Below are 25,597 nucleotides of genomic sequence, written 5' to 3' on the forward strand. Positions count from 1 at the left end.
TATTTATTTTTGAGAGAGAGAGTGCATGAGAGAGCATGAGTGGGGGAGGGGCAGAGAGAGCAGGGGACAGATAATTCAAAGCATGCTCTGTGCTGACAGTAGAGAGCCCAATGGGGGGGCTTGGATTCACAAACCTTGAGATCATGACTTGAGGCAACTCAGAGGCTTATGACGGAGCCATGCATGCGTCCCTCTTTTCTCTTTTTAAAATGTTTATTTATTTTGAGGTGGGGAGAAGGGCAGAGAAAGAGGAAGAGAATCCTAAGCAGGCTCCACGCTCAGCACAGATCTCTATGCAGGGCACGATTCCAGGACCATGAGGTCACCACTCAAGCTGATCTCAAGAGTCTGATGCTTAACCAACTGAGCCACCCAGGTCCCCAAGTTTTCTGTCTTCCTATATTGTCATTTCTTTTTCCAACTATGAGAAACCTGCCTCCCATTTTCCCTAATATATTTCTTCATACTTTCAATCCCCCTATAGCCACCTCCCTCTTCCATATCCAAATGCCCTTCTCGCTGTGCTTGGTATCCAACACTCTGCATTGTGTTGCTATCCCCCGGTCACCTCAGCAGAAGCCCTCCCCACTCCAACCCTGCCCAACACCCTGTCCTGGTCTTCCCTTCCTTGTCCTGCTTGGGCTCTGCTCTCCACACCAGGCTGCACTCCCACCACCCTGTTGCAGGTACACCATCTTCAACCTGTTGAGTCTCTGATACCTGCAACAAGCCATTTCTATGCATGGATGATAGACATCCTCACCTTACTGGGCTCTGATGCTTCATACTGGGCCTCCTCCTCCTCCTCCTCCTCCTCCTTCTTCTTCTTCGCCACCTTCTTCTTCTTCTCCTTCTTCGCCTTCTTCTTCGTTGTCATCTTCTTCTTCTTCTTCTTCTCCTTCTTCATCGTTGTCGTCTTCTTCTTCTTCGCCTTCTTCGCCTTCTTCTTCTTTACAGAGAGAGACAGAGCATGAGCATGGGAGGAGCAGAGAGAGAGGGAGACACAAAACCTGAAGCAGGCTCCAGGCTCTGAGCTGTCAATACAGAGCCCGACACAGGGCTTGAACTCACAAAGTGTGAGATCATGAGCTGAAGTTGGATGCTTAACCAACTGAGCCACCCAGATGCCCCTGGGCCACCTTCTTACACAGATGCCCTCCTCAGCCTGTTCAGGTTTTGACACCCTTCTCAAGCTCATCGAGGCAGACCTCATCCTAGTGTGAACAATTACCTTGCTCTACCTCGCTTGATGGCTTCAGGACTGAATTTTTCAAGAAGGGAAGGAAAGGAGTTTTTTTTAAATTTTTAATAGTGCAAGAGCACTTTTGGGGCAATGAAAATAGTTTGTATGATACTATAATGGTGGATATGTGTCATTATACGTTTGCCAAACCCATTGAATGTATACATCAAGCATGAACCCTAATGTAAACTTTGGATGTAAACCATAATGGACTTTGGATGATAGTGACATGTCAATGTAGGTTCATAAATTGTAACAAATATACACTCCCATGGGGGATTTTAAAAATAGGGGGAGCTATGCATGTGTAGAGGCATGTGGTATATGGGAAATCTGTGTACCTTCCCCTCAATTTTGTTGTGAACCTAAAACATCTCTAAAAGATGCAGCAGTATTTACAATAGCCAAATTATGGAAGCAGCCCAAGTGTCCCTTGATAGATGACACACAACAAAAGAATACTATTCAGCCATAAAACAGAATGAAATCTTGCCATTTGCAACAACATGGATGGAGCTAGACAGTATAATGCTAAGTGAGATAAATCAGTCAGAGAAAGACAAATACCACATGATTTCACTCATATGTAGAATTTAAGAAACAAAACAGATGAACAGAGGGGAAAAAAGAGACAAATGAAGAGATAGATTCTCTCACTGTCTCTTCCTTTTTAACAAACTCTTAACTATAGAGAACAAACTAATGGCTACCAGAGGGGAGGTGGGTAGGAGGATGGGTGAAATAGGTGAAGGGGATCAAGAGTGCCCTTACCAGGAAAAAAAAAAAAAAAGAACACTTAGAATGAGCACTGAGAATTGTGGAATCACTATGTTGTACACCTGAAACTAATATAACACTGTATATTCACTACACTGGAATTAAAATAAAAAATTTAGTAAAAAAAAAGAATTTTACTTATAAGAAAATTGCATCTCTATATGTTGATTTATGTAGTATTATCATGATTACTGAAAAATGGCTGTATGAGTAAATTGACATTTTACACTATTACTTCCATTAGAAAACCTTTTATAAACTGCAAAGAAAATGAAGAGAAACAAAAAAACTGAAACTTATCCTGTTGTAAATATAAATGCTATCACAAAATAGCAATCAGACATTACATTCCTCCTGGTGAGAATATGCAACACTGTAAGTATTATCCTGCAGTGAGGATGAAGCATGACAAGTTGAGAGAGGGGAGCAGTATTCACAGGGCAGGCAGAACAAAGAGGTAGAGATGAAACAAGATTAACCAACCTGAACCATGAACGATAATTACTGAAGCTGGTTAACATGTACATGGGGTTCAATATTCTGCCTCTCTAATCTTGTATATGTTTGTGATTTTTCATAGTAAATAGTTTAAAATATCTACTGCAAAATTAAAGAGAATATATAGCATCATTTTTTTTTAAGTTCAAGATCAAGCCTTGACATACACAACTAATATCTTCACTAGCAACCTAGGTGAGAAGGATGTCCAAGTGCTCTGCCATATTCTTTCTCCCAAAGGTGCTGCACCAGCTGTTCCAACCAAAAGAACCAGGTACATCACCAAATCATACAAATATTCCTATGGGTCTGCTGGATGCAGGCCGGTAAGGCCAGTGATGTGTAGCTATGGAGACAAGAATATTCCTTTCCACAAACATTTCCTAAGGTTGCTATTGTATACCTGACCCAACACTGGCCCAAGGAGGGAATTCCAAAATCAATTCCTGTCCGGCCACTTTGATGCAACAGATGCTCCTTTCAAGGCCAAGAACACATTCTCCATTCAAGTGGGTTGGATGCTGAGGGCCCTCTGAATCTGGAAGGAGAAATGGGAGATTATTTCAGGAGGAAGGCAGTTTTGTAAGTAAATAGATGATAGATAGATAGATAGATAGATAGACAGATAGACAGACAGATAAAGGCGCCTGGGTGCCTCAGTTGGCTAAGCATCCAACTCTTCATTTGGGCTTAGGTCATGATATCATGATTCATGAGTTTGAGTCCCATGTCAGGCTCTGTGCTGACAGCAGGGAGCCTACTTGGGATTCTCTCTCCCTCTCTCTGCCCCTCTTCTGCTTGTGCATGCACACGCTCTCTCTCCCTCTCTCAAAGATAGATGTTTAAATAAATAAAAAAGATAGATGATAGATAAAGTTATCTTGAGACAGATTATGCTACTTCCCTTCTTCCTTTATCAGGAATTACCCTAATCTCTGTTTATTTTTCTGACACTCTCTACTGTGTAGTATGTTCTGCAAGTTCACCTGTTATCTGAGTGTAGGTGATTTTACCTTTTCTTTGTTTTCTTTAAGTTTATTGATTGAGGGAGAGAGGGAGAACGCACTCACGGGAGCTGGGGAGGGATAGAGAGGTGAAGGAAAGAGAGAGAGAGAGAGAATGAATCCCAAGCAAGCTCTGCACTATCAGCCCAGGACTTGATTTCATGAACTGTGAGAGGATGACCTGAGCTGAAATCAAGAGTTGGATGCTTAACTGACTGAGACACCAGGTGTCCCTAATTTTACCTTTTCTATGCAGCTCCATGCATGTTGCTGCACAAAATTTGTCTATATTTCCACTGTCTCAGAAGTTTAAAATCTCCAATGCTCAACAGACTTTAGGGAATACAATACCAAGACAGAGATAGAGACTGAGAGCTGATGTTAAAATTCCTAGCATAATAATTTCACTAAATAATATTTCTATGATATTGTAGGGGGAAAAAAGCTATATATAATAAGAAAAAAACTTCAGGAAAGTTAAAATGAAGTGTGAGAATATTGAGTGCAGAGAATTGTAGAGGTTCTTTAACAAATAACTACAGCCTTGATACATCCTTTCAGATTCTGTAAGATTTCCTTGCTTCTTTTTCCTCTCTTGAAAGTCTTTGTACACAAAAGAAAGTCTGGTCCAAATCAGTATGAATCAAGTTCTAATAATAATAGTAACCACCATTTATTTTGTACTTAATGTATGCAAAGCTCTATATCAAGTGCTTTATACACATTACCTCATTCAATCATTATAGCTCTTTGGTGTAAATATTTTAATCCCTATATTACCAACTGAACACTCAGAGAGATAATGTGCACACAGATATTTAGCATTTATCCATAATAGTGAAAATTTAGAAGCAACTCAAATATATCCAACAAAGAAATTTTAAATAAGCTGTGATACATCTGCTCAGTAGACTATTTTATAGCCATTAAAGTTTTTATTTTATTTCATTTTATTTTATTAAAACAATGTTTGTTCATTTATTTTTGAGAGAGAGAGGGAGGGGCAGAAAGAGAGGGAGACAGAGAATCCCAGGAAGGCTCCATACTGTCAGCTCAGAGCCCAATGCGGGGCCCAAACTCACAAACCTGAGATCATGACCTGAGCCGAAACAGATTGAACCACTCAGGAGCTCTGCCATTAAAGTTTTTAATTATGAAAATTGTAATAGCAATTACAAAAACGAAAAAGAGTTTTTGATACAGAGATAATGTTAAGTTTAAAGACATACGAAATAGCAAGGGTACCATGATTGTAAAAATGCTATTATATATAGTGTGTTCATGAATAAAAATCTGGCAAGGTACAAATGAAGGCATTCTGAGTAATGTCCCCCTCTGCTTTCAAATGCCCTGCATTGTTGCCATGTTGTATTTATAATGAAAAGGGCAGGGACTGGCCATTGGGAAGCATGGGCTGGTATTGAAGAAGGGGAGCACTCAGGAGGGAGCCACCAGGACTTCGGCTGGAGTGAACCCACTCTGCGAGGGGAGAAGTGAAACAGGGATTGGTTGTGGGTAGCCTCTTGTGTCACCTTGGCTGGGCTGAGTACCTGGTTATTTAATCAAATACTAATCTGCGTGTGGTTGTGAAGGTATTTTGTAGATGTGGTGGGCCTCACCCCATACGTCGAAAAGCCTTGCAAACAGAAAAACTGAGGTTTCTGGGAAAAGAAATTCTCCCTCACGACTGCAATATCAGCAGCTCCCTGAGTGTCAGCTTGCTGGCCCACCTACAGATTTCAGACTATCAAGTTCCCACAGTTATGTAAGGTAATTCTTTCAGGTAAATATCTTAACATATACATATATATATCCTAATGATTCTGTTCTCTTGAAAACACTGATGCAGTTGGGATGTTACGCGGGAAAGCAGCTGGTCTCTCTAGCAAGTCTCTCTAATAAGTGGCATCCCCTTCGTGAATTTGCCCCGAACAGTCTGTTTCTAGACCTATAGGCTAAATAAACACTTGGTTCCTCACCAACTCTTAGACTTAAAAAGATAACACATTTTGCACAAGCCTCCACTTTAAAACCACAATGTCAATTGTAGTGGTTTTAAAACAAGTCCATAGATTCTGTGACACTTCTTCCTTCAAAAAAGTGGAGCCGAATCCTCTGCCCTTGAGTGTGGGTGAGGTGCTTCTAAGAAACAGAATGTGCTGAAAGTGATGGTGGGTGACCTGTGGGTCATAAAAGGCGTTGTGGCTTCCTCCTTGCCTTCTTCCTTGGATCGCTTGAGCCAGGCATTCAGTTGTGAGAACACTCCAGCAGCTCTGGGAAGAGATCCACAAAGTGAGGAACAGAGGCCCCTGCTGACAACCAGCAGATATGAGAGTGGAGGCTGCTCTGGCGGTCGGTCAGTCAAGACTCTAGAACCTGACAGACGAAGAGTGCTGCCTAAATGTCTATCTCTGGCTTAGCCTAAACCATAAGAATGAGAAGCATAAGATTTATTCTTAGCAATATATTAATTATTTTTCCTATAATACACTCACGTTTTTGGTCAAACTTGAGACACCTTATCTGTAAAGTGCCTACAAGCTTAAATAGGCCCATGTTTTTTTTTTTTTTTAACAAATAGTTTATTGTCAAATTAGTTTCCACATAACACTCAGTGCTCATCCCCACGAGTGCCCTCCTCCATGCCCATCCCTCCTCCCCCCCACATCCATCAGTCCTCAGTTTTTGTCAGCATTCAAGAGTCTCTCATGGTTTGCCTCTCTCCCTTTCCCCCGCCATTTCCCCCCTTCTTCTCCCCCTTGTTCCTCCGTCAAGTTCCTCCTAATCCTCCTATACGTGCAAACATATGATATTTGTCCTTCTCTGCCTGACTTATTAAATAGGCCCATGTTAATGTGAAAAGAAAAAATTGACATTCACATTGTAGGGAGTCCAAAGAAGTCTGAAAATGCAGGGAAAGCAGTATATCTATTGCCTAAAGCCCTTTCTAAGTTTTCTGCAAGTTCCCAGTAGTTGGGCCCTTGTGTTTTCACTCCTATGACCATGCCTGGCTCAGAACTCCTCCATCCTTATTTTTTCTGTTGTTCCACTCTACATTGATCTGGTCCCTTCTTTGACTTCAAAAAGCAAAAATACAAGCAACAACATCATAAATCACCTATGAAAGATTGAGATAGCTGAGGGTTTTGCATCTCAGAAATGCAAGCAACTTCAAATCAAAGAATTGACCTTTTGGGGTACCTGGGTAGCCGAGTCGTTTAAGCGACCGACTTCTGGCTCAGGTCATGATCTCACGGTTCATGGATTCCAGCCCTCCATGGGGCTCTGTGCTGACAGCCGGGAACCTGCTTCAGATTCTGTGTCTCCTCCTCTCCCAGCCCCTCCTCCGCTATCTCTCTGTCTCTCAAAATATATAAAATGTTAAAAAATTTAAAAAAAGAAAACAAAGAATGGACCCTCATTGTTTTTAGAAGTCCTTTGCCCCACCTCACCCTCCCTTTGTAAAGTGCACTGGTCCTCAGGAGGTAAGAGGATCAAACTCAGAACACATGCATGTCTTCTCTTGCCCTCCCTCCCCGGTGACACCCCAAATCCAATGTTCCCACTTCATTTGGCAAAGCCATATAGCTCTGTTCTCTAGGATTCTTCATTTAACAGAACTCACCCTCCTTAGGCGTTCCTCCAAGCCCAGGGGTGTTAATTTTCTTAATGTTTTCAGTGATTTTTTTTTTTAACCTGTTAAAAAAAATTTTTTTTTAAATTTATTTTGAGAGAGAAAGAGCAAACAGGGAAGGGGCAGAGAAAGAGGGAGAGAGAGAATCCCAAGCAGGGATCCCAATGTGGGGCTTTAAGTCATGAACCTGTGAGATCATGACCTGAGCGGAAATCAAGAGTCAGCTGCTTAACAGACTGAGCCACCCAGGCGATTCACATGTTTTGTTTTTTGTTTGTTTGTTTTTGTTTTAATCTGCATGCTCTTCCAAACGAGCCAGGCTGTGGCCCTGATATTTTCAACGATCTTAAGCAAATTATCCTCCCATCTCATCCAGAGGAGAATTGTCCTCTGAGAGGTTAGAGAACTTGGCCTGAGGCACTGAGCTGAAAGCGGGGCAGGGCAGGCAGCAGTTTTGGCCACATCTTGCTCAGGGGAGTGAGACATTCAAGGGGTCACTTCAATGAACACAGAATCAAAACAAGGGGGGTGGCACTGTGATCAGAACGTTGATGGCCCTGGCTCAGTTGACTCCACCCGTTCATTTCCACAGGAAAGGGTCTCCTATTAGTTTTGGGACTTGGAGCAGCTGCCAGGCCACCCTTCTGAGTGGTGCTTGGATGGGCACCGTGGGTTGATACATCCTTCCTTTAGGCAGTTTGGATCAGTCTATGTCCTCTGTCTAGCCCATTAGAAGCTGATCATTCAGTTCCATTCTCAGAAGGCAGTTTGTTTACACCTTCATTTCCCAGTTCTTAGGGGGCCACCCTGGGGTTACCTCCATGAGTTGTTTTCTGTGGGTCTGTTTGGACCTGAGCTGGTTGCTCCCACACAGACCCTCCCTAGAGAGTGAGTGCTGCACACACCCACGAATGCGTGTGGAAGTTGTTCTGTGAAGAGCCCTCCAGTTGTTGAGCGGGCCTCTCTGAGCTTCACTTCTGGACAGTGCTCATATCAGAATACTGAGGAAATCAGCTCAAGGACAGACAATTGGCATACCTATTTCGAATTTTATTTATTTTTTAATGTTATTTTTGAGAGAGAGAGAGACAGAGAGAGAGAGACAGACAGAGTGCAAGCAGGGGAGGGGCAGAGAGAGAAGGAGACATAAAATCCAAAGTGGGCTCCAACCTCAAGCTGTCAGCATGGAGCCTGACACGGGGCTTGAACTCACTGACCACGAGATCATGACCTGAGCTGAAGTCAGACACTTAGCCAACTGAGCCACTGAGGTGCCCCTGGCATACCCATTTTATACAGGAGAAGACTAACTCTTAGGGTTACCTATTTGGTAAATGTCAAGTCAGGTGGAATGCTGTTTCCTTGGATACCCAAACACCCCAGACCAAACCTTCCTAACTTTCCCTTTGTAAGCACACCAGCGAGGCATAGAGTCCTAGCATACATGTACCCAGATCATTCTAGGTGAAGTAGATAAGGTTCAGAGAGGTACAATCCAACATTTCCCAGGGTACTAAAACCCAGCAGAGTCTGAGAAGACAGTAAGATGGGACTAGAGACATCCCTGAAGAGTAGTCAAGCTAAATAAAACAGTGTTACTTTTCTTGCTCTGGAATCAGATAACTTGGGTGGGCAATTGTGATTATTTAAAAAAAAATTTTTTTTAATGTTTTATTTATTTCTGAAAGAGAGAGACAGCGCGAGCAAGGGAGGGTCAGAGAGAGAGGCAGACACAGAACCCGAAACAGACTCTAGGCTCTGAGCTGGCTGTCAGCACAGAGCCCGATGTGGGGCTCAAACCCACGAACCATAAGATCATGACCTGAGCTGAAGTTGGATGTCCAACGGACTGAGCCACCCAGGCGCCCCAATTGTGATTATTTAAGGCTGATCAGAAACTGTGATTAGAACCATATTATGTTTTGATTGAATTTTAATGGGAAAATAATTATGCAACAAATTAGGTTTCATACAATCTTTTAAAACACAGCAGTACGGCCCATGTCGGTTGGCAGGCTGCTCAGATGCAGGTGGCCCTCCCAGGGCCCCGGGACTTACTGAGGTCAGCACAGCAGATTGCTGCTCCTCACCCCCTCAGGTACTAAATGTTAATAGTCGAGCCACCTTGCTGCACTAGAGCGGCCAAGCTGGAGCTTTGGGCTCACTGTGACCTTAGTGCAAGCCCAGCTAAGAGTCCCACAAGTGGCTAGACCCGAGCAAGTTTTCTTTAGCTTTTTAGGTTTTTTTCTGGGCCTCCATATTCTCGCTTATTTAAAAAAAATTTTTTTAAGGTTTATTCATTTTTCAGAGACAGAGACACAGTGCGAGTGGGGGAGGGGCAGAGAGAGGGAGATACAGAATCTGAAGCAGGCTCCAGGCTCTGAGCTGTCAACAACATCCCAATGCGGGGCTCAAACTCAAGAACCACGAGATCATGACCTGAACTGAAGTTGGACGCTTAATTGACTAAGCCACTCAGTCGCCCCTCCGTTTTCTCACTTAAAAAGATAATCCATACCTCACTTTGTTATGAGGATTAGTCAATACTTGTAAAATGCTTAGAATGATGCTTGGTACATGGTGTTTAGTATATTATTATTGTTAGGGGCACCTGGGTGGCTCAATCAGTTAAGTCTCTGACTTAGGCTCATGTTATGATCTCACAATTCGTGAGTTTGAGCCCTGCATCAGGCTCTGTGCTGACAGCTCAGAGTCTGAAGCCTGCTTTGGATTTCGTGTCTCCTTCTCTCTACCCCTCCCCTGCTTGTTCTCTCTCAAAAATAAATATCAAAAAAAAATTTTTTAAGTATATTATTATTGTTGGATAAAGCTACAGTGTTGAAACTCAGAAGAGACTGACATATAAACCAGAGTTCAGGTTATTAATTTGTCATTAGAAATGCAACTGACAGGAGACCTGAAACTCCAGCTTTCTGGTTAGTATGTGTTCTCCAGGTGTAAGAAAGGTCGCACAAGCCAAGTCACAAGCCAAGGAATCCAGAGGAAGGTGGAATGGAGTGGAGGAAGTAGTGGATGAGGTTCTGGGGCCTTTGGTATCAAGCTCTGATGGACTAGGGCATCCAGGGCCTCTGAACGCAAGACCTGCTGAAAAGTCAAGTTACCAGATAGAGTTTGCCAGCTCCCGACAGTTCTGGGGACCCAGTGACAATGCTTGGTCTCGCATATTCTCTCCCCTCCATTGCAGGGTCCTGGCATTCTTGATTCCAATCACATTTCATGTATTGTTCCAGTCACTTATTCTTCTTTGGCTAATTGTGTCTCATTTACCTGATGGTTCTTAAGTCTGTCCCCAACCCAGGGCACCTGGGTGGCTTAGAGGTTAAGTGTCTGACTCTTGGGGCACCTGGGTGGCTCAGTCGGTTGAGCGTCCGACTTCGGTTCAGGTCATGATCTCACAGTTTGTGAGTTCGAGCCCCACATTGGGCTCTGTGCTGACAGCTAGCTCAGAGCCTGGAGCCTGCTTCAGGTTGTGTCTCCCTCTCTCGCTGACCCTCTCCTGCTCATGCTCTCTCTGTCTCTCAGAAATAAATAAAACATTAAACTCTTGATTTTGGCTCAGATCATGATCCCAGGGTTCTGGGATCAAGCCCTGTGTTGGGCTGCATGCTGCCAGCCAGAGCCTGTTTAGGATTCTCTCTCCCCCCTCCCTCTCCCTCTCTTTGCTCTACCCCTACTCTCTCTTTTCTCTCAAAGTAAACTTAAAATGTATCCCAACCCTGACACCAAACCACAATGTACAATTTCTTGTATGACTTCTATATTTCAACCATTGTTCACTAGTTCTTACTAGTTTTATTCTAAGATAACTCTACTTCCAAATCCTGCATGTGCCATACTTTTGTTCTGATTGTAGCATTCATGGAAAAGGAAGAGGAAAAATCTTTGGAGGTGAGAAGGGTCAGAATGACTATACTCAAAGGTCAGCAGTACTCAAGAAAAACCTAGACTCCTCTGATGGAAAATTCTCAACTTGGAACAAACTATTGAGTTGGAATAGACTGAATACAGAACATCCAGAAAGAACAAGAGAAGCATGTGTGCACGTGTGTGTGTGTGTGTGTGTGTGTGTGTGTGTGTGTGTGTGTGTAAGAATCTAAGGAAAAGTCTTTGCAGTGAGAGAAGAATCCAAGAAGGGGTCCCTTCCAGGCCCAAGGATACAAAGTTCGAAGTGTTGGTATCTGTCATTTTGGTTGATGCACCATGACTAAATACAGTGGTTTTCAGCCCCAGAGCATCATAAATATTACCTCACTAAAATCAGTAAAGCAGTGAAGGTCACAACAAACACTAGGTGTCATAATGGGTAACATTTATGGAACCAGTGGGCCCATGATGAAAATTTTGCTTATATTATTTAATACAATGAAGCTACAATATAAGGACCATTATTGTTCCCATTTTATAGATCAGGAAACTGAGGCACTGAGAGTCTTCATTTGCCATGGTGACATAGCCATTCAATAATAGAATCCAGACTCAAATGCAGTTCTTTCTGATTCTAGAGCTGGCTCCCTAATACACAAATTAAAACAAATCAGACCCACAAGCACTCACCCTCCTTCCAGGTTCAAATATTTTCCTAAAAGGAGAGAAGGGTTCCTGACGCTGGGCGTGCATGCTCAGGAGAATGTCACCCTCTGTACTAACTGCTGTGGAGCAAAGCTGAGAACAGCTGACCTGGAGAGATGAGGCAAGGCTGGAAACGCACATACTTTGGTTCTTGTCCTCTCTCTGCACAAAAAGAGGCATATATGTGAACCTAAACAAAACCCTTGACACCTGCTTTAAGCTCCTGTTCCATAAAATGGGAATAACTCAGCAGCCATTTAACACAAGGTGAGATTAGACCAAAAGAGAATATTCGTGAAGCATTCCTCAGCGTTAAAAATGCTATAGTGTCGGTGGACAAATATTTATGTACTCTAATTTAGGGTTTCAAAGGCCTCTCTATATACAGTAAAGCAGAAACTACTTCCAAACCACCCATTTATTCAACATAAAGAAACCAGAAACCTAGAATTACCGACATGGCATGACGTATACATATTATAATGGACTTAAATTACATGGTGATTTCTGTCCAACCCTGTGTAACTCAGCGAGGGCTAGGCAGTCTCATGGTGCATTCCTGCACTCGTGCTTTCTGATGTGCTCAGCAGATGAGGGCTGTGGGGTGGCCCTTCTGGGGTGACATCTTGATGATGGCCCTGAGCATTTGTGTGAGTCTGTCTCCAGAGGTTCTAGGCTGCTTGCTGCATCATTTCTTCCACGAACTGAGCCATAGCACTTTACAGTTTATAAAAAATATTGTTTGCACAAGACCTTGTTTCTGTTTTAGTGAGAGAGAGAGAGAGAGAGAGAGAGGAGAGAGAGAGAGGAGAGAGAGAGAGAGAGAGAGAGAATATGAGTGGGGGAGGGGCCGAGAAGGAGGAAGAATCCTAAGTAGGCTCTACACTGTCAGCACAGGGCCTGAGGAGCTCAAGCTCATAAACTTTAAGATCATGACCTGAGCTTAAGTCAAGAGTCAGAAGCTTAGCTGAGCCACCCAAACACCCACAAGACCTTGTTCCAATTAATGCTTCCAACTACCCGAAGAAGCAGGCGGGACAAACTTCAGTATGCCCATTTTATGGAAAAGGATAATCTACCCCGGAGAGGCTGACTTGCCCAAGATGCCATTAGTGGAAGAAAGAGCTGGACTAACCCCAGGGCATGACTTTCCACTGTATCATATATTCTGGGATTTCTTAAGGATTCACTGAGCACCTAGCACGTCAGTCATTGTGTCAGGTACTCCTTCTCCGGCTTGCCCTCCGGGGAGAAGCTTGTTCAAACCTCCCCCCTCTCCCGTCCTATGCAATTAATGATGAATTTTAAGCATTGGGATTAAGTATGTCACACAGTAGGAGCTAAGTGGCAGCAGTGCAGCAGTTAAAGTGGAGGTCTAGAGCCCGCCTGGCCTGAATCCCAGCCCGGACACCCACGGTCAACTCTTTCCTTATCTGTAAAGTGGGGATGACAACTATGCCAGTTCACAGGGTTGTGAGGACTGCATTAGTGCAGGTGTAGCACTTACAATGGTGCCTGTTACACAAGACCCCAATAAATATTCACTGTTATTTCCTTAGCATTGTGTTGAAAGGAGGAACAAGGGAAAGTTGAAAAACAAATATGTCTTTTAACCCCTTAGTGTCCCAAAGTTCTCATTTCACTTATTTCAAGACTCAGGCCCAGAAAAAGGAGCGCCCCCTCATTTGGGCTGAGCTCAAAACCCCTTGCTGAGTCTGCACACTACCCTCCCTGGTCGTACCTCTGCCTGAATCATTCCGACTCCAAGTCCTTAGGTTGGATTTGGGTCATGGCCTCCCTGCTGGTCATCTTGCCTATGCTCTCTCCTCTTCTGTCATTCTCTACTTTTTCTCAAATTGATTTTTCCCAAGTAGTCACTTAACAAGTATTTTAACTGAGCACCTATTAATTGGAAGGCACTGTAGTGGATGCTATGATGGGCTACCCAGAACCCCCTTCAGGAGTGAAGAACTTGTCCTAGCTGCCGAGTATTGATGGCAGAAAGGCCTCAGCTTATCAGCTCCTGAGGAGGATGACCTCATCTGAAGAAAACTTCCTTTCCAAACCTCACAACTCTTTCCCGTAGCAGCTGGCATCTAAGGACTAATCACTCAGCAGGGTAAAGGCTGAACCCGTTGCCTCTGCTTAGGCCAACTCTGCAGGGCTATCCCAGCTCCGGAATGTGGGCCTGGCTGAGCCTTTAACTGCGCCTGCATCACTGCTCGGCTTCTCTCTCTGCTCTCTGAGGTTGATCCCAGGGGTCAACTGATCTCCAGCTGCTTCCCAGGGAAGCCAACCTGACAGACACAGGAGATGCAAAAATGAGCAAGTCATGGCCTGGCCTTCAAGGATGTCAAGGCAAACCAGGAACTACAATCTTCACAGCATATGGCTTACACTGGGGGAAGCACACGGTGCCAAGGAAACCCACTTTGAGGAAGGCAGGGTTGAAGCAGAGTCCATGACTACAGGTTTGAAAACCCTCCCAGCCCTCAGTCAGGTTATGGACCTACCCCGCTAGCCTGCCTGCCACCTGGCTCAGGCTGGGACATCTAGTCTGCGTGTTTGGGCTGATATAGAGCCATGGCGCTTTGACACCAGCGTGGTGTTTGGTTCGCATTTGTGGATGGACCAGACCCAGGCCTGAGGAGTGTTTCCTAGTAAGATGTTCTGAACCAAAAGGACAGATCAGGCTGGGGCATGGCCAGGCAGGGTAAATGGTACCTTCTCTCGTATTCTTTGCTAAAATTTACCTGGAAACTAGTGAAAGCTTAGCAAAATGTCTAACAAATCTCAAGATAGCAGTATCACATTGGAAGAAATAATTCTGTGACTGGCATCTTGGAGGGTCATGTAGATTGGTACAGGGAGACCCACTGCACCCAGGTCCACTGGTGACCAACCAGGTTGTCTGGGAAGGCACTGGGGAGTATGGTAAGGCCAGAAGCAGGGAGGCCAGGATTTCAATGAAGACCCTGCAGACTGAGGTCTTTCACCCTGGCCGGCCCTGGATTGCTTTAAAGGCCTGATGTCAGCAGGGCAGCTCCACCATCAGCAGCTGTGGGAAGGACCAGCTTTCCAATGGCGGGGGTTAGATAGGGTCTCCATAGCATGAAAGGGATGAAGCCATAATGGATTATCTGGAGTGATCAAGGGCAGTCTTTTGTGTCACCTTCCCCTCTGCCCTGTGGAGTGGAGATGGTTGATTCTGCTGCATTTTCCATCCCTCAAGATCATCATCTTCTGCCAACTCACCTCCCCTAATTTCCACAAGTTCACCATACACACTTGTCGTGGGATCTTTCTCAGCTGCTGCAATTCATTCATGCTGTCTTTCTGAAGTCCTGCAGCACAAACTTATATTGTCATATATAAAAGCTCTTCATTCACATTTCTTGCATGGAATTCTAAAACTGGAAGCCAGCCTAGAGACTATCTAGTGCTGGCTCCTTCCTCAGAGCCCTTCTCCACAGCCTGGCAGGGCGGAACAGTCTGAGGCCGGGAACTCACTCCCAGAAAGCAGCCTGAGCTATTCAATAAGTTTTCTTTCCTTTGAGCCCAAACTGGTCTACCTCTGGAGCCTCTCAAGAGAAAATTTCTTTTCCCAAATTAAATAGTCTGCAAATCATAGACAGCTCACCCAAGAATCACTTTCTGAGTGCTTATATGTCATGTGCCTGCCATCTAAACCTCACAACAATCCTATAAACCACGTAGGAAAGTGTTCAAAAAGGTGGTGATTTGCTGTGGTTACCCAGCTACTACTGGTGGCCCCTTCTATTGCTGGGGACGGAGCTGGGACTTGATCTCAGGCCCAACTCTGATGCCTCTGCTCTCTGTACACAAAGCACCTCCAAAGAAGCAGACTGTGTCACAGAACTCTTCAGCTGCATTCTCACTGACTCAGACATTGAGGACTCCCACAGGGATTCACAAATTAGTGAGGGGTGAAGGGGCTGAGAGTCTGGCCAAAAGGCAGGCACAGAACCTATACCACAGAGCCCCCGAACTGGCTCCCTTGCAGGCCTAAGCGTGGGAAGTGTGGTGGGGACTGTGAGAAGGCTCTCATGACTTCAATGGCACACATGGCCACAGGAGTGGCTGGGACACCTCTGGACTTCTAAGAGGGAGGGAGGCTGAGGAGGCTGGCTGACTAATGGCCCTTTGGCCAGCTTCCTGAGTCCATCAGCACCTGCTGTGTAGTAAACAAAGCCTTCTTGACTTCATTCTCCTTTTCCCCAAAACAGGCTCTTTCCGTCCAGTCACCTTCATACCACAATAGCCGCAGGGGCTAAAAATCTTAGGTTGAGCCTGTGACTACAATTCTCCATGAAGTCAACAAGTTCCTTCTGTTGACTCTGGTTTCTCCGTTGTCCTTGAGGAAAGCAAAATTCCTACTTTAGTGTCTTCTAACAATTGCATATGGAAGCAGAGTCCTCAAGAAACAGTATTTATAAGTCATACTACTCTGTTTAACAACTGCTCTCCTGAGATTGCATAATTTAAAAACAAAGTGCTGTTTCTTTCCATTTGATGCCCCAGGCCCCTCCTACACGGTTTGAGAGAAATTAAAGAACATGAAGCCACCCAAGCAAAATGGGACAAACTTTGTTTCTCGGTTTCTCTTCAGCGCCATCTGAGGATCCAGATCAGAGAGGCAGGGTGAGCCTAAATTCGAGACTGTTGGACTAAGCAGCTGACAAACCATGCTGGAGGCCGGCTTACACAATCAGTTCACTCCTCCAAGCAGTAAGACTGAGGCGGCACAAACCAAGCCCCCTTCGACTGAGGCTGAGCCCAGGCTATAGGGAATAGCACTCCAGTGATGTAACACACTGCCCTTCATTCTGCCAGCTCAGCCCACCCAAAGTAAGGCAGGTGACCTTCGAGCCCCAGTGGCTTTAATGACACCTCCTTCCAGAGCAAGACTGGTGCTGCCATGGACTCGGCCATGTGGCTGATACAAGCGTTACACGAAAAGCCCAAACCACAAAGCCCACACCCCTTAACAGTGGGCAAGCGCTGCAGCCCTGCCAATGAGCAGCAGAGATGAGGCCAGGGAGACGCAGGGGGACATTTAATTTACACAGCAGCCACTTGGGCCCAGTCGGAGCTGGGGCAGTTGGGGTGCTCTATAACCAGAGAGCACCCTCCCACCCCTTCCCTTGAAGACCAGTCCTCATACTTAGATGGGGCTTCCTGGGTTGTGCAGAGGATGCTCCAGTTAAAAGGAGATTTGGAAATAAGGCTGTCCCCAAAGTCGGGGGAAGTCCGCGGTTTGGAGATGGTTGTCTACATCACGGCCCAGGGGTCTGAGAGACCAGTCCATGTCCTGGGCACAGTCCTCAGCCTGGTGACCCTAGAGGAAGCCCTCACGGCGGAACTGTTCCTGGAGAAGGGCGCGATACTGGTCAAACCCCCCCTCAACCCGGGTGACGCCGCCGCCTTCGCACACCCACAACTCTCGGCACACCAGCCGGATGAAGCGCTCATCGTGGGACACCAAAATCACACCACCCTGAAAGAGAGGAGACCAGGAGGCACTCAGGGGGGCCCTCAGGGGGGCCCTCTGGGGGGCTGGCACTTAAGGAGGAGTGGGCAGCAAGAAGGCACACTCACCCTGAAATTATTGAGAGCACGGCCGAGGGCCTCAATCGTCTCCATATCCAGGTGGTTTGTAGGTTCATCCAGAATGTAGAAGTTGGGGCTAGAAGGCAGTACCCAGGAAGGTGGGTAGTTATGAGGGTTGGGAGAAAATGAACTCTGATATGAAGACAAGATAAACATTTTCTACTTGGGTAGAGGGGAAGGCAAGAGCTCACCAGGGCATGGTCATCTGAGCAAAGGCTACCCGACTCTTCTGGCCCCCAGACAAGCTGGCAACAGGGCGCACAGCCAGTTCTCCAGAGATGCCATATCGGCCCAGCTGGTGACGATACTCTTCCTCAGGCCGCCCTGAAATAGGCCTCACCCATCAAGAGGGTTCTTGACCCAACCTCCTCTCTTCACCCTCCCCTCAGCCCTACCTCCAAATGCCCATGTCCTTATACTTAGACTCGGGGCTTGCTGCTCAGCATCCCACCCCAAGATAGGCCTAGCTGTAGGGGTCACCTCTTTTCTGGACTCAAATCCCTAAGGTACCGGGAAACTTGCGTGCCAGCAGTTCGACAGCACTGACATTCAGGTCCAGCTGCTCCACATGGTGCTGGCTGAAATAGCCAATCTTCAGATTCCTACAGGCAGAAATGAAGGTAGAAAGAGGGGATGGAAGGCAGTGACCATAAAGGGGTGTAGCTACAGTATAGGAACAGTTGGGGAGTGGGGGCTTTACCTGTGAGCATGTCTGATGCCCCGGACAGGCGCCAGATCCCCCATAAGCAGCTTCAGCATGGTAGACTTACCAGCACCATTCTCCCCAACCTGTAAAAAGAACCACGGAATGTTAAAGAGTGGACATGTGTGGGACACCGAAGGGAAGGAGATAAGAACTGGTTCTGATCAATGATTCCTTCAATAACTAAAAAAAAATATTAAGGAACTCTACAGAAAGATGAAGGAACTAGTAAAGATATAAAGGGAACTGACACCTGAATACCTACTAACTGCAGAGGATTTAATCCTGCCAATAACTGATCGAGGTAGGTGTTATCTCCTCTTTGTTACCAAGCTAGCAATAGGCAGAGTCAATACCTGAGATCTGATCTCTCTTCCATGTTCCATGGTTTGAGAAAACTCAGAGCTAAGACTAGTCAGATAAAGTCTTGCTCTTAGTATTCATAAAATACCACAACCAGGCTTTCTATCTCTGCAGGGAAGTATAGCAAAGTCCTTGGCCCAGGCCCACCCCTGCTCCTGTATATCACTTCCCTTTGCAGCCAGATAATCTGGGCCAATCCACACCACGTGATGGGGTGGGAGAGTCCCAGCTCACAGAACAGAGAAACAGCAATCATACCACACAAATGCGGGACTCGAGATCAGCAGAGACAGACAGATGGCTGAAGATGACATGTTTAGGATCATAGTAGAAATCCACCTCATCTAGTTGTAGAACTGGTGGTGAGAACTTCTCAAACCCATCAGGGAACCTGCAGGAGGTGGTAGTGAGGAACACGGAGGTGGCCAGAAACAAGAGCTCCCCACCAGCCCCTTGGCCCGGCACTCACTTCATCACCACCTCCAACTCCTTGTCCACAGGTTTCAGTTCTGGTCTGAGGAAAGAGGGGGCAGGCAGACTAGATTTATGGCTTTAAAAAATAACTTTGCTCTTACTACACAAGTAATAGATGTTCAGAGAAAACTTAGAAAAATCTTATACTTCTACCATCCAGAACCCATTCTTATTTTAAACTTAAAAAAATTTTTTTATGTTCATTTATTCAAAAAAATTTTTTTAATGTTTTTTAAATTTATTTCTGAGAAAGAGAGAGACAGTGTGAGCAGAGGAGGGTCAGAGAGAGGGAGACACAGAATCTGAAAAAGGCTCCAGGCTCTGAGCTAGCTGTCAGCACAGAGCCTGATGCGGGGCTCAAACCCATGAACTGTGAGATCATGACCTGAGCTGAAGTCGGATGCTCAAGCGACTGAGCTACCCAGGTGCCCCATTGTTCATTTATTTTTGAGAGAGAGAGACAAGCGGAGAAGGGGAAGGGGCAGAGAAAGAGGGAGGGAGGAGAGAGAGGGAGACACAGAATCCACAGCAGGCTCAAAGCCATCAGCACAGAATCCAACGCAGGGCTCGAACTCACAAACTGTGAGATCATGACCTGAGCCAAAGTTGGATACCTAATCGATGGAGCCACCCAGACACCTCAACCCCATTCTTATTTTAGGGTACCTTCTTCCAGTTCACTATATCCCTTTCTGTAGATTTTTGGTCTTCCAGTTAATACATCATGATAAATATTTCATGTCACAAAAACCTAAGCCTTTGATTTTAGACTACCCTCTGCCACCAGCACCTCTAGAAAAGTTGCTATTAAACCCCCAATGTTCAATACCGTTAGTCATTAAAGAAATGCAAATCAAAACCACACAGTGAGCTGTCACTCACACCCACTATGATGACCAAAATTAAAAAGACAGATAACAAGTATTGGCAAGGATGTAGAGAAGTTGAAACCCTCATACATTGCTGGTAGATATATAAAACGGTACAGCTGCTTTAGAAAACAGTTTGGCAGTTCCTCAAAAAAGTTAAACATAGAATTATCTTGTAACCCAGCAACTCCACTCTGAGGTAATATGCCCAAGAGAATAGAAAACACATGCCCATACGAAAACTTTAAACAAACGTTTAGAGCACTGTTATTCCTAAGAGCCAAAACCAGAAATACTTCCAAAACCCCCCAACTGATAAATCAATGAACAAAATGCAGTATAGCCTTACAACGAAATATTATCCGGTCATTGAAAAGCAGACAACACTGATTCATGCTACAACACAAATGAACCTCAAAAACATTGCGCTAAGTGAAATAAGCCAGACACAAAACATCACCTGTTATTTCATTTATATAAAATATCCAGGGGCACCTGGGTGGCTCAGTCAGTTAAGCTTCCGACTTTGGCTCAGTTCATTATCTCACAGTTCATAGGTTTGAGTCCCACATCAGGCTGTGCTGATAGCGTAGAGCCTGGAGCCTGTTTCAGATACTGCGTCTCCCTCATTCTCTGCCCCTCCCCTGCTCATGCTGTGTCTCTTTCTCTCAAAAATAAACATTAAGGGGCGCCTGGGTGACTTAGTTGGTTAAGCATCTGACTTCAGCTCAGGTCATGATCTTGCAGTCGTGGGTTCGAGCCCCATGTTGGGCTCTGTGCTGACAGCTAGCTCAGAGCCTGGAGCCTGTCTTCGGATTCTGTGCCTCCCTCTCTCTCTGACCCTCCCCTGCTCATGCTGCCTCTATCTCTCTCTCTCAAAAATAAACAAAACATTAAAAAAAAATTAAAAAATAAATAAAATAAAATATCCAGAATAAGCAAATATATTAGACACAGAAAAGGAATTACGGGTTGCCCAGGCCTGTGGGGACAAAACTAATTTACAACAGCAGTGTAAAATATTCTGCTTTCCTGTTGGAGAGAAGATTAAAGTTGGTTTCTAAAAAATGGGAGACCTAGAATTAGAGAGCAAAATGAGGGAAAAATTTAAGGGAACAAGACTCAGGGTCTAGTCAAGGGCATTGTACTCACAGCTTCTCCAGCATCTTGAGTTTACTCTGCACTTGAGAAGCTCTGTTGGCGTTGTAGCGAAACCGGTCAATGAAAACCTATGAGTGGATGAGTGCAGACACTGATCAGGCTCCCTCATTCCTGCAAACTCTAATACCCATGGGCCCCCAGCCCTGTCTGCCCCCACACCTGGATATGCTGGCGATACTGCTGTTGTGCCTCATATTCACGCTGCTGGTTGAGCAGCCGCTCCTGCTTGCTCTTGATGAAGGTCTCAAAGTCTCCCCGGTAGCCATCGAGCCGCTGGCTGTGCAGGTGAATGATGTCTGTGGCTATGGCATTCAGGAAGTTGCGGTCGTGGGAGACAACCAGAATTGTAGAGGGCCATGTCTGGGGGGGTGTCACAGGATGGCAGGCCCAGTTTGGGAGGGCAATCAACTTCCAACACGCCCCCCCCCACCCCACCTCACTGGTGCCTTAGAGGCAGATCTTCCTTAGACCTACTCCAGCACCTACAGGCACTCACTTGCAGGTAATTCTCCAGCCACAGGATGGCCCTTACATCCAGCATGTTTGTGGGTTCTGGAAAAATTGGAGAGGACACATTTGGGATTGAAGTCTAGAGAACCTGGATGCTGCCATCCTTCCCCACCCGAAGTCAGGGCGCCCTTTTCAAACTCACCATCCAACAGCAGAAGATCTGGCCTATAGAAAAGAATGCAAGACTTGAGGTTTTTAGGTCAGCAGCTCATGACCTCCCATGAGCCAAGGCCGATCCTCCCACAGTATCCATGGGGCCCTCAAGGCCCAGGAGACTCACCTAGCAAACAGGGCCCGGGCTAGGGCCAGTCTCATCCTCCAACCACCTGAGAACTCCCTAAAGAAACACAGATCACATCAGCTGTAGGTGCTCACCAGGTCAGGTAGAGGCAGAGCCAATAGTATTCATAACCAAGAATGGCAAGGGCCACTCACCGGGTGGGCTGCTGCTGCATTTTAGGGGTAAAGCCAAGCCCAGCAAGAATGACTGATGCCCTAGAAGTAAATATATCGAAGAAACCAGTTGGAACAGGTAATGGAATGGAAAGGTGAAATCCAAAGGAGGGAAGGAGAATTTAAATACCTGGCAGGTGCCTTGTCAGCCTCAATCTCCTCCAATCTGGCATATATTTCTGCCAGCTGTGCAGCTTCTGAGCCCTCAGTCCTGGAGCGGGAATGGGAGGAAGAGCATTCAGCCTGAATGCAGGCAGTCTCGAGGGAATGTCCTGCACCCTATGTAGCTGAAAAGCAGGCCGCCGACTGCCTTGTTGCCAGGACAGGAATACGGCTTTACAGATCCATGGGCATGCAAGTTATGGATGGATTGTGGCAGTATGATAGGCACTCTGTGAAGAACTGTGGGGCTGCTGATTATTGCCTATTTTGGAGCCCTTACCTGCCAGTGGCAATCTGGGCGCTGAGCTCCCGCTCCCTCCGCAGAAGGTCCTCTCTCACGGTGTCGCTCTCTAGCACACTCTGCAGGGCAGGGGTGTCGTCTCCAGCAACCTCCTGCTCCACGTGCAGCAGGGAAATGTGGGCAGGAACCCGCAGGCTCCGAGTGGCCAACATCTTCAGGAGTGTTGTCTTCCCCAGCCCATTTCGACCCACTAGTCCATAGCGGCGGCCCCACGCCAGGTTCACATCTGCTCCAGCCAGCAGTACCCTGGAGGGGTAGCAGGAAGAAAACAAAGGGTGCTGCTCTAGAGACAGGTACGCAGCAAGTTTAACAACACAAACCTAGTGTTATTTTAAGCCCCGTTCCATCTGTCCAAATTCTCCTTTAACTGGAAAAAGAAAAAACGTCACCTCCCACTGCCACTCCCTCACCTATCGCCAAAAGACACATCAAAGTTCTCAATTCGAACATCATAGGATTTGTTCTTGCCAGATGATTCCAACCGACTCTCCTTTCTGCTGCCTGCCTGGCTGGCTGAAGCCTCTTCTAAGACTCTTTCAAAGGAAGAAATGGACAGCTTTTAGCACTCCCAGCCACCCTTCCATCCCAACAGAGACTGCTCTGTTCTCTTCTCAGCCCTTCGTACTAAACTCACAGAGGGCTGCTGGTCTTGAGTGTGTCCTTCTCAGAGCGCTTCTCCTGCTTTGCCTTCAGTCGAGCCTCAGCCTTCTCTAGCTTCTTTGCATTCACTGTCTGAAGGTCCAAACACAACTGTTTCAGCCTAGGTTGTAGCCTCAGAAAGAACATCTTAAGTTACCCTGCTTTCAGGGAAAGACTTAATCAGAAATTCCCCAGAAAAATACTCCAATATTTAAAGACAGTCAACTCCCCACCTTCATCACAGACACAGCCCCCACCCTTTCTTCCCCCTCCTCACCGAGGACTGTTCCCTCTTTAGCAGTCCTGGAAGTTTGGTGCCACAGTCTGTAAGCGATAAGAAAAGCAGTCACCTTCTCCCTGAGGGAAGGGAAACTAACATTTTGAGTAACTAATATGAAAGAGGCACAGACATAGACATTTAAAGGAAAGCCTTACAATCCCAAAACAGCTGTCATTCTCTCCACTCTACAACAAAACAAAACCAAAAAACACCTTCCAGATTTACAATAGAGACTAGGGCAGGTAAGCAACTCCTAAAAGAGCATGCAGTTGGTTAGGAAGTCACAAAATTGGGAAGTAAACCCAAGTCTGTCCACTTGTAACACCTATATTCTTCCTACCCTACCTAAGAGCTTAGAGAACTGTCCAATCCTACTACCTGCATCAATGGCCTCTTTTGCTCTCTGGAAAGACATTAACTAGCTTCTACAACCTTGCCCTGTGGAAAAGGGGTACCAGGAATCCTGGGCTCCAGGGGACAGCTGAGATAAGGACAGAGGGCAACTAGTTCAATCTTCCCTCACTCTCACCGTAGTTTTCTGTTATCTTTGACAACTGGATGGGGGCGTCTAGTAGCACCTGGCTGTTTCCCTGGGTCTGTGGCTCAGCCCTTGAAGGTAGGAACAGAAAGCACAGAGTCAGGAGTCGAATAAAAAGCTCTAAGACCATCAAACCTTCTTCCCTTACAGCTCGTCTCCTCCCCGTCCGCCCTCCCATCACGCCCCCACCTTCCCAGGCACTTACAAGCGCAGAGTGTTGTACATGCGCTGGCACACAGCCCTGATGCCCGCGTCATCCTTGCTGTCCCCGGACACCTCCTGTAACAGTTCCCCCACCGCTTCCACCAGATCATCCACAGACTCGAAGTCCGCACTGCCGCTGTGCAGGACGCCTAGTCCGGGCGTGGCAGGCCGAGAAAGAGAGCGGGTAGGGTGGACATACAAGCAGTTTTAGTCCCCGAACCACGGCCTCAGTCCGGGCTCCAAACCTAACCGGTTCTCGGGACAAGAGGTCACGCAGAGGAGAGGCCTAGGAGCGGTCCCCGGCACGGCCCTCCCTTAGTCTTTCCCCTAATGACTTCCATTTCCGATTCCCCAGTGCGTTGATTCGGTTCCGCTCACCCGTCACGTAGTCGAAGACCTGTCCGTCAATTTCAGGGAACTCGCTCCGCAGGATTTCAGCGCAAGTCGCCATGTTCCAGTCGGGATCCCGTCCGCGCAGGCGCCGTTAGACCTCGGCCAAGACCCGCCTCCGGCCGGTCTCCCCAAAGCTCACGCCTCCTCCCAAAGCGCATGCGTAGTGGTGACGTAAGAAAGGCGCGGCGTGCCCGGAATCCGATGGATCGGGAGATCAGGGCTAGAGGAACCGTGCGCAAGCGCTGCTCAAAGTCTACGCTAGGACTACTCCCTCTGCGCTTGCGCAACGCCGTTTCCCCTGAAAAATTAGCCACATGTGCGGTTCTCCTTGCCTTCTGGGAGGTGGAGCTCCCAGGGAGGAGGCGGGGCGGGATGCAGGGAACCTCGCGGTTTATCTGGACTCGAGACACCGATAAGCGCGGCAGGAGGGAACCTTCTGACAGATGAGTGGTTGATAAAGCACAAGGGCCTCGGTAGAGTCTCTGCGTCCCCTTGAGGCGCGTCTGCTGCGGCGCGCCCAGACGGGTCCATTTTGGAGCCCTCCGAGAGGTTTGCTGACTCACACTCATCCCTGAGCTTTCAGAAGCCCCCTGCGCAGTAATGTATGGCTCACAGGTTTTGTTCTGGTCCCCAGGTTCTACGGGCTTCTTGTATCAGCCTGGTGGCCAGGCCGCCCAGGACCAGCACTCTGTTTTCTCATCTGACAGCTCAGCAGTCCTACGCGAATATTCTCACTCAGTTCTACCATTGCAGGGCCCAAACTCACCACCAAAGGGCAGGAAAACCAGATCGACAAAGGCATGTGTAAATTCAAGGGTATTTATTCCCTACCTATCTATACCCAAAGCAGACTTCTCTGCATCAGGAAGCTCAGTTAAATGTAAAAAGCTACTTCGTTTCACCGATTCCCTCGGAAGTTAGGAATATCCCCAAAATGATGCTGCTTAACGTTTAACGTGAATATTCTTCCAACCTGGCTCTAAAATTTTCACCTAAGATCCATCATCCTTTTGCCATTGCGAAGGATCAATCCTGCTATTTACAGTTTAAACAGTTTAAGCTGCTACAGCGAACAACCACTTTATAGGCACTAGAGGAAAAGAGGAATTCTGGTGGGGAAACTAAAAACTGGTTTCTTCAACAACTTGCAAGAACCTATAGTTTATAAGG

General features: G+C 46.4%; 1 protein-coding gene across 1 annotated transcript; it reads right to left on the bottom strand.

Moving 5' to 3' along the window:
* Positions 1 to 16,338: 16,338 nt before the first annotated feature.
* On the bottom strand, positions 16,339 to 24,590 carry ABCF3 (ATP binding cassette subfamily F member 3). The gene is made up of 21 exons (XM_077754468.1): positions 24,413 to 24,590; positions 24,036 to 24,183; positions 23,822 to 23,901; positions 23,290 to 23,336; positions 23,008 to 23,105; positions 22,784 to 22,906; positions 22,353 to 22,619; positions 22,041 to 22,121; positions 21,893 to 21,952; positions 21,738 to 21,794; positions 21,600 to 21,622; positions 21,444 to 21,499; positions 21,107 to 21,307; positions 20,939 to 21,015; positions 18,913 to 18,957; positions 18,702 to 18,834; positions 18,078 to 18,166; positions 17,888 to 17,979; positions 17,569 to 17,701; positions 17,366 to 17,453; positions 16,339 to 17,264 (listed from the first exon to the last, which is right to left on the bottom strand). Exons 1-21 carry the CDS (start codon positions 24,483 to 24,485, stop codon positions 17,106 to 17,108), a joined length of 2,130 nt encoding a protein of 709 aa, XP_077610594.1. The 5' UTR covers positions 24,486 to 24,590; the 3' UTR covers positions 16,339 to 17,105.
* Between the last annotated feature and the right edge of the window lie 1,007 nt (positions 24,591 to 25,597).

The sequence above is a fragment of the Crocuta crocuta genome, unplaced genomic scaffold, assembly GCF_008692635.1.
Source record: "Crocuta crocuta isolate KB4526 unplaced genomic scaffold, BGI_CrCroc_1.0 scaffold70, whole genome shotgun sequence".
NCBI lineage: Eukaryota > Metazoa > Chordata > Mammalia > Carnivora > Hyaenidae > Crocuta > Crocuta crocuta.

Excerpts from the sequence above, each read along its gene's own strand:
- ABCF3 (XM_077754468.1), bottom strand. The coding sequence starts at position 24,485 with ATGGCGACTTGCGCTGAAATCCTGCGGAGCGAGTTCCCTGAAATTGAC. Across the intron at positions 22,907-23,007 it reads CTCAAGACCAGCAGCCCTCT|AGTCTTAGAAGAGGCTTCAG; the intron begins GTGAGTTTAGTA and ends TTCCTTTGAAAG. Across the intron at positions 21,795-21,892 it reads ATGCAGCAGCAGCCCACCCG|GGAGTTCTCAGGTGGTTGGA; the intron begins GTGAGTGGCCCT and ends GTGTTTCTTTAG.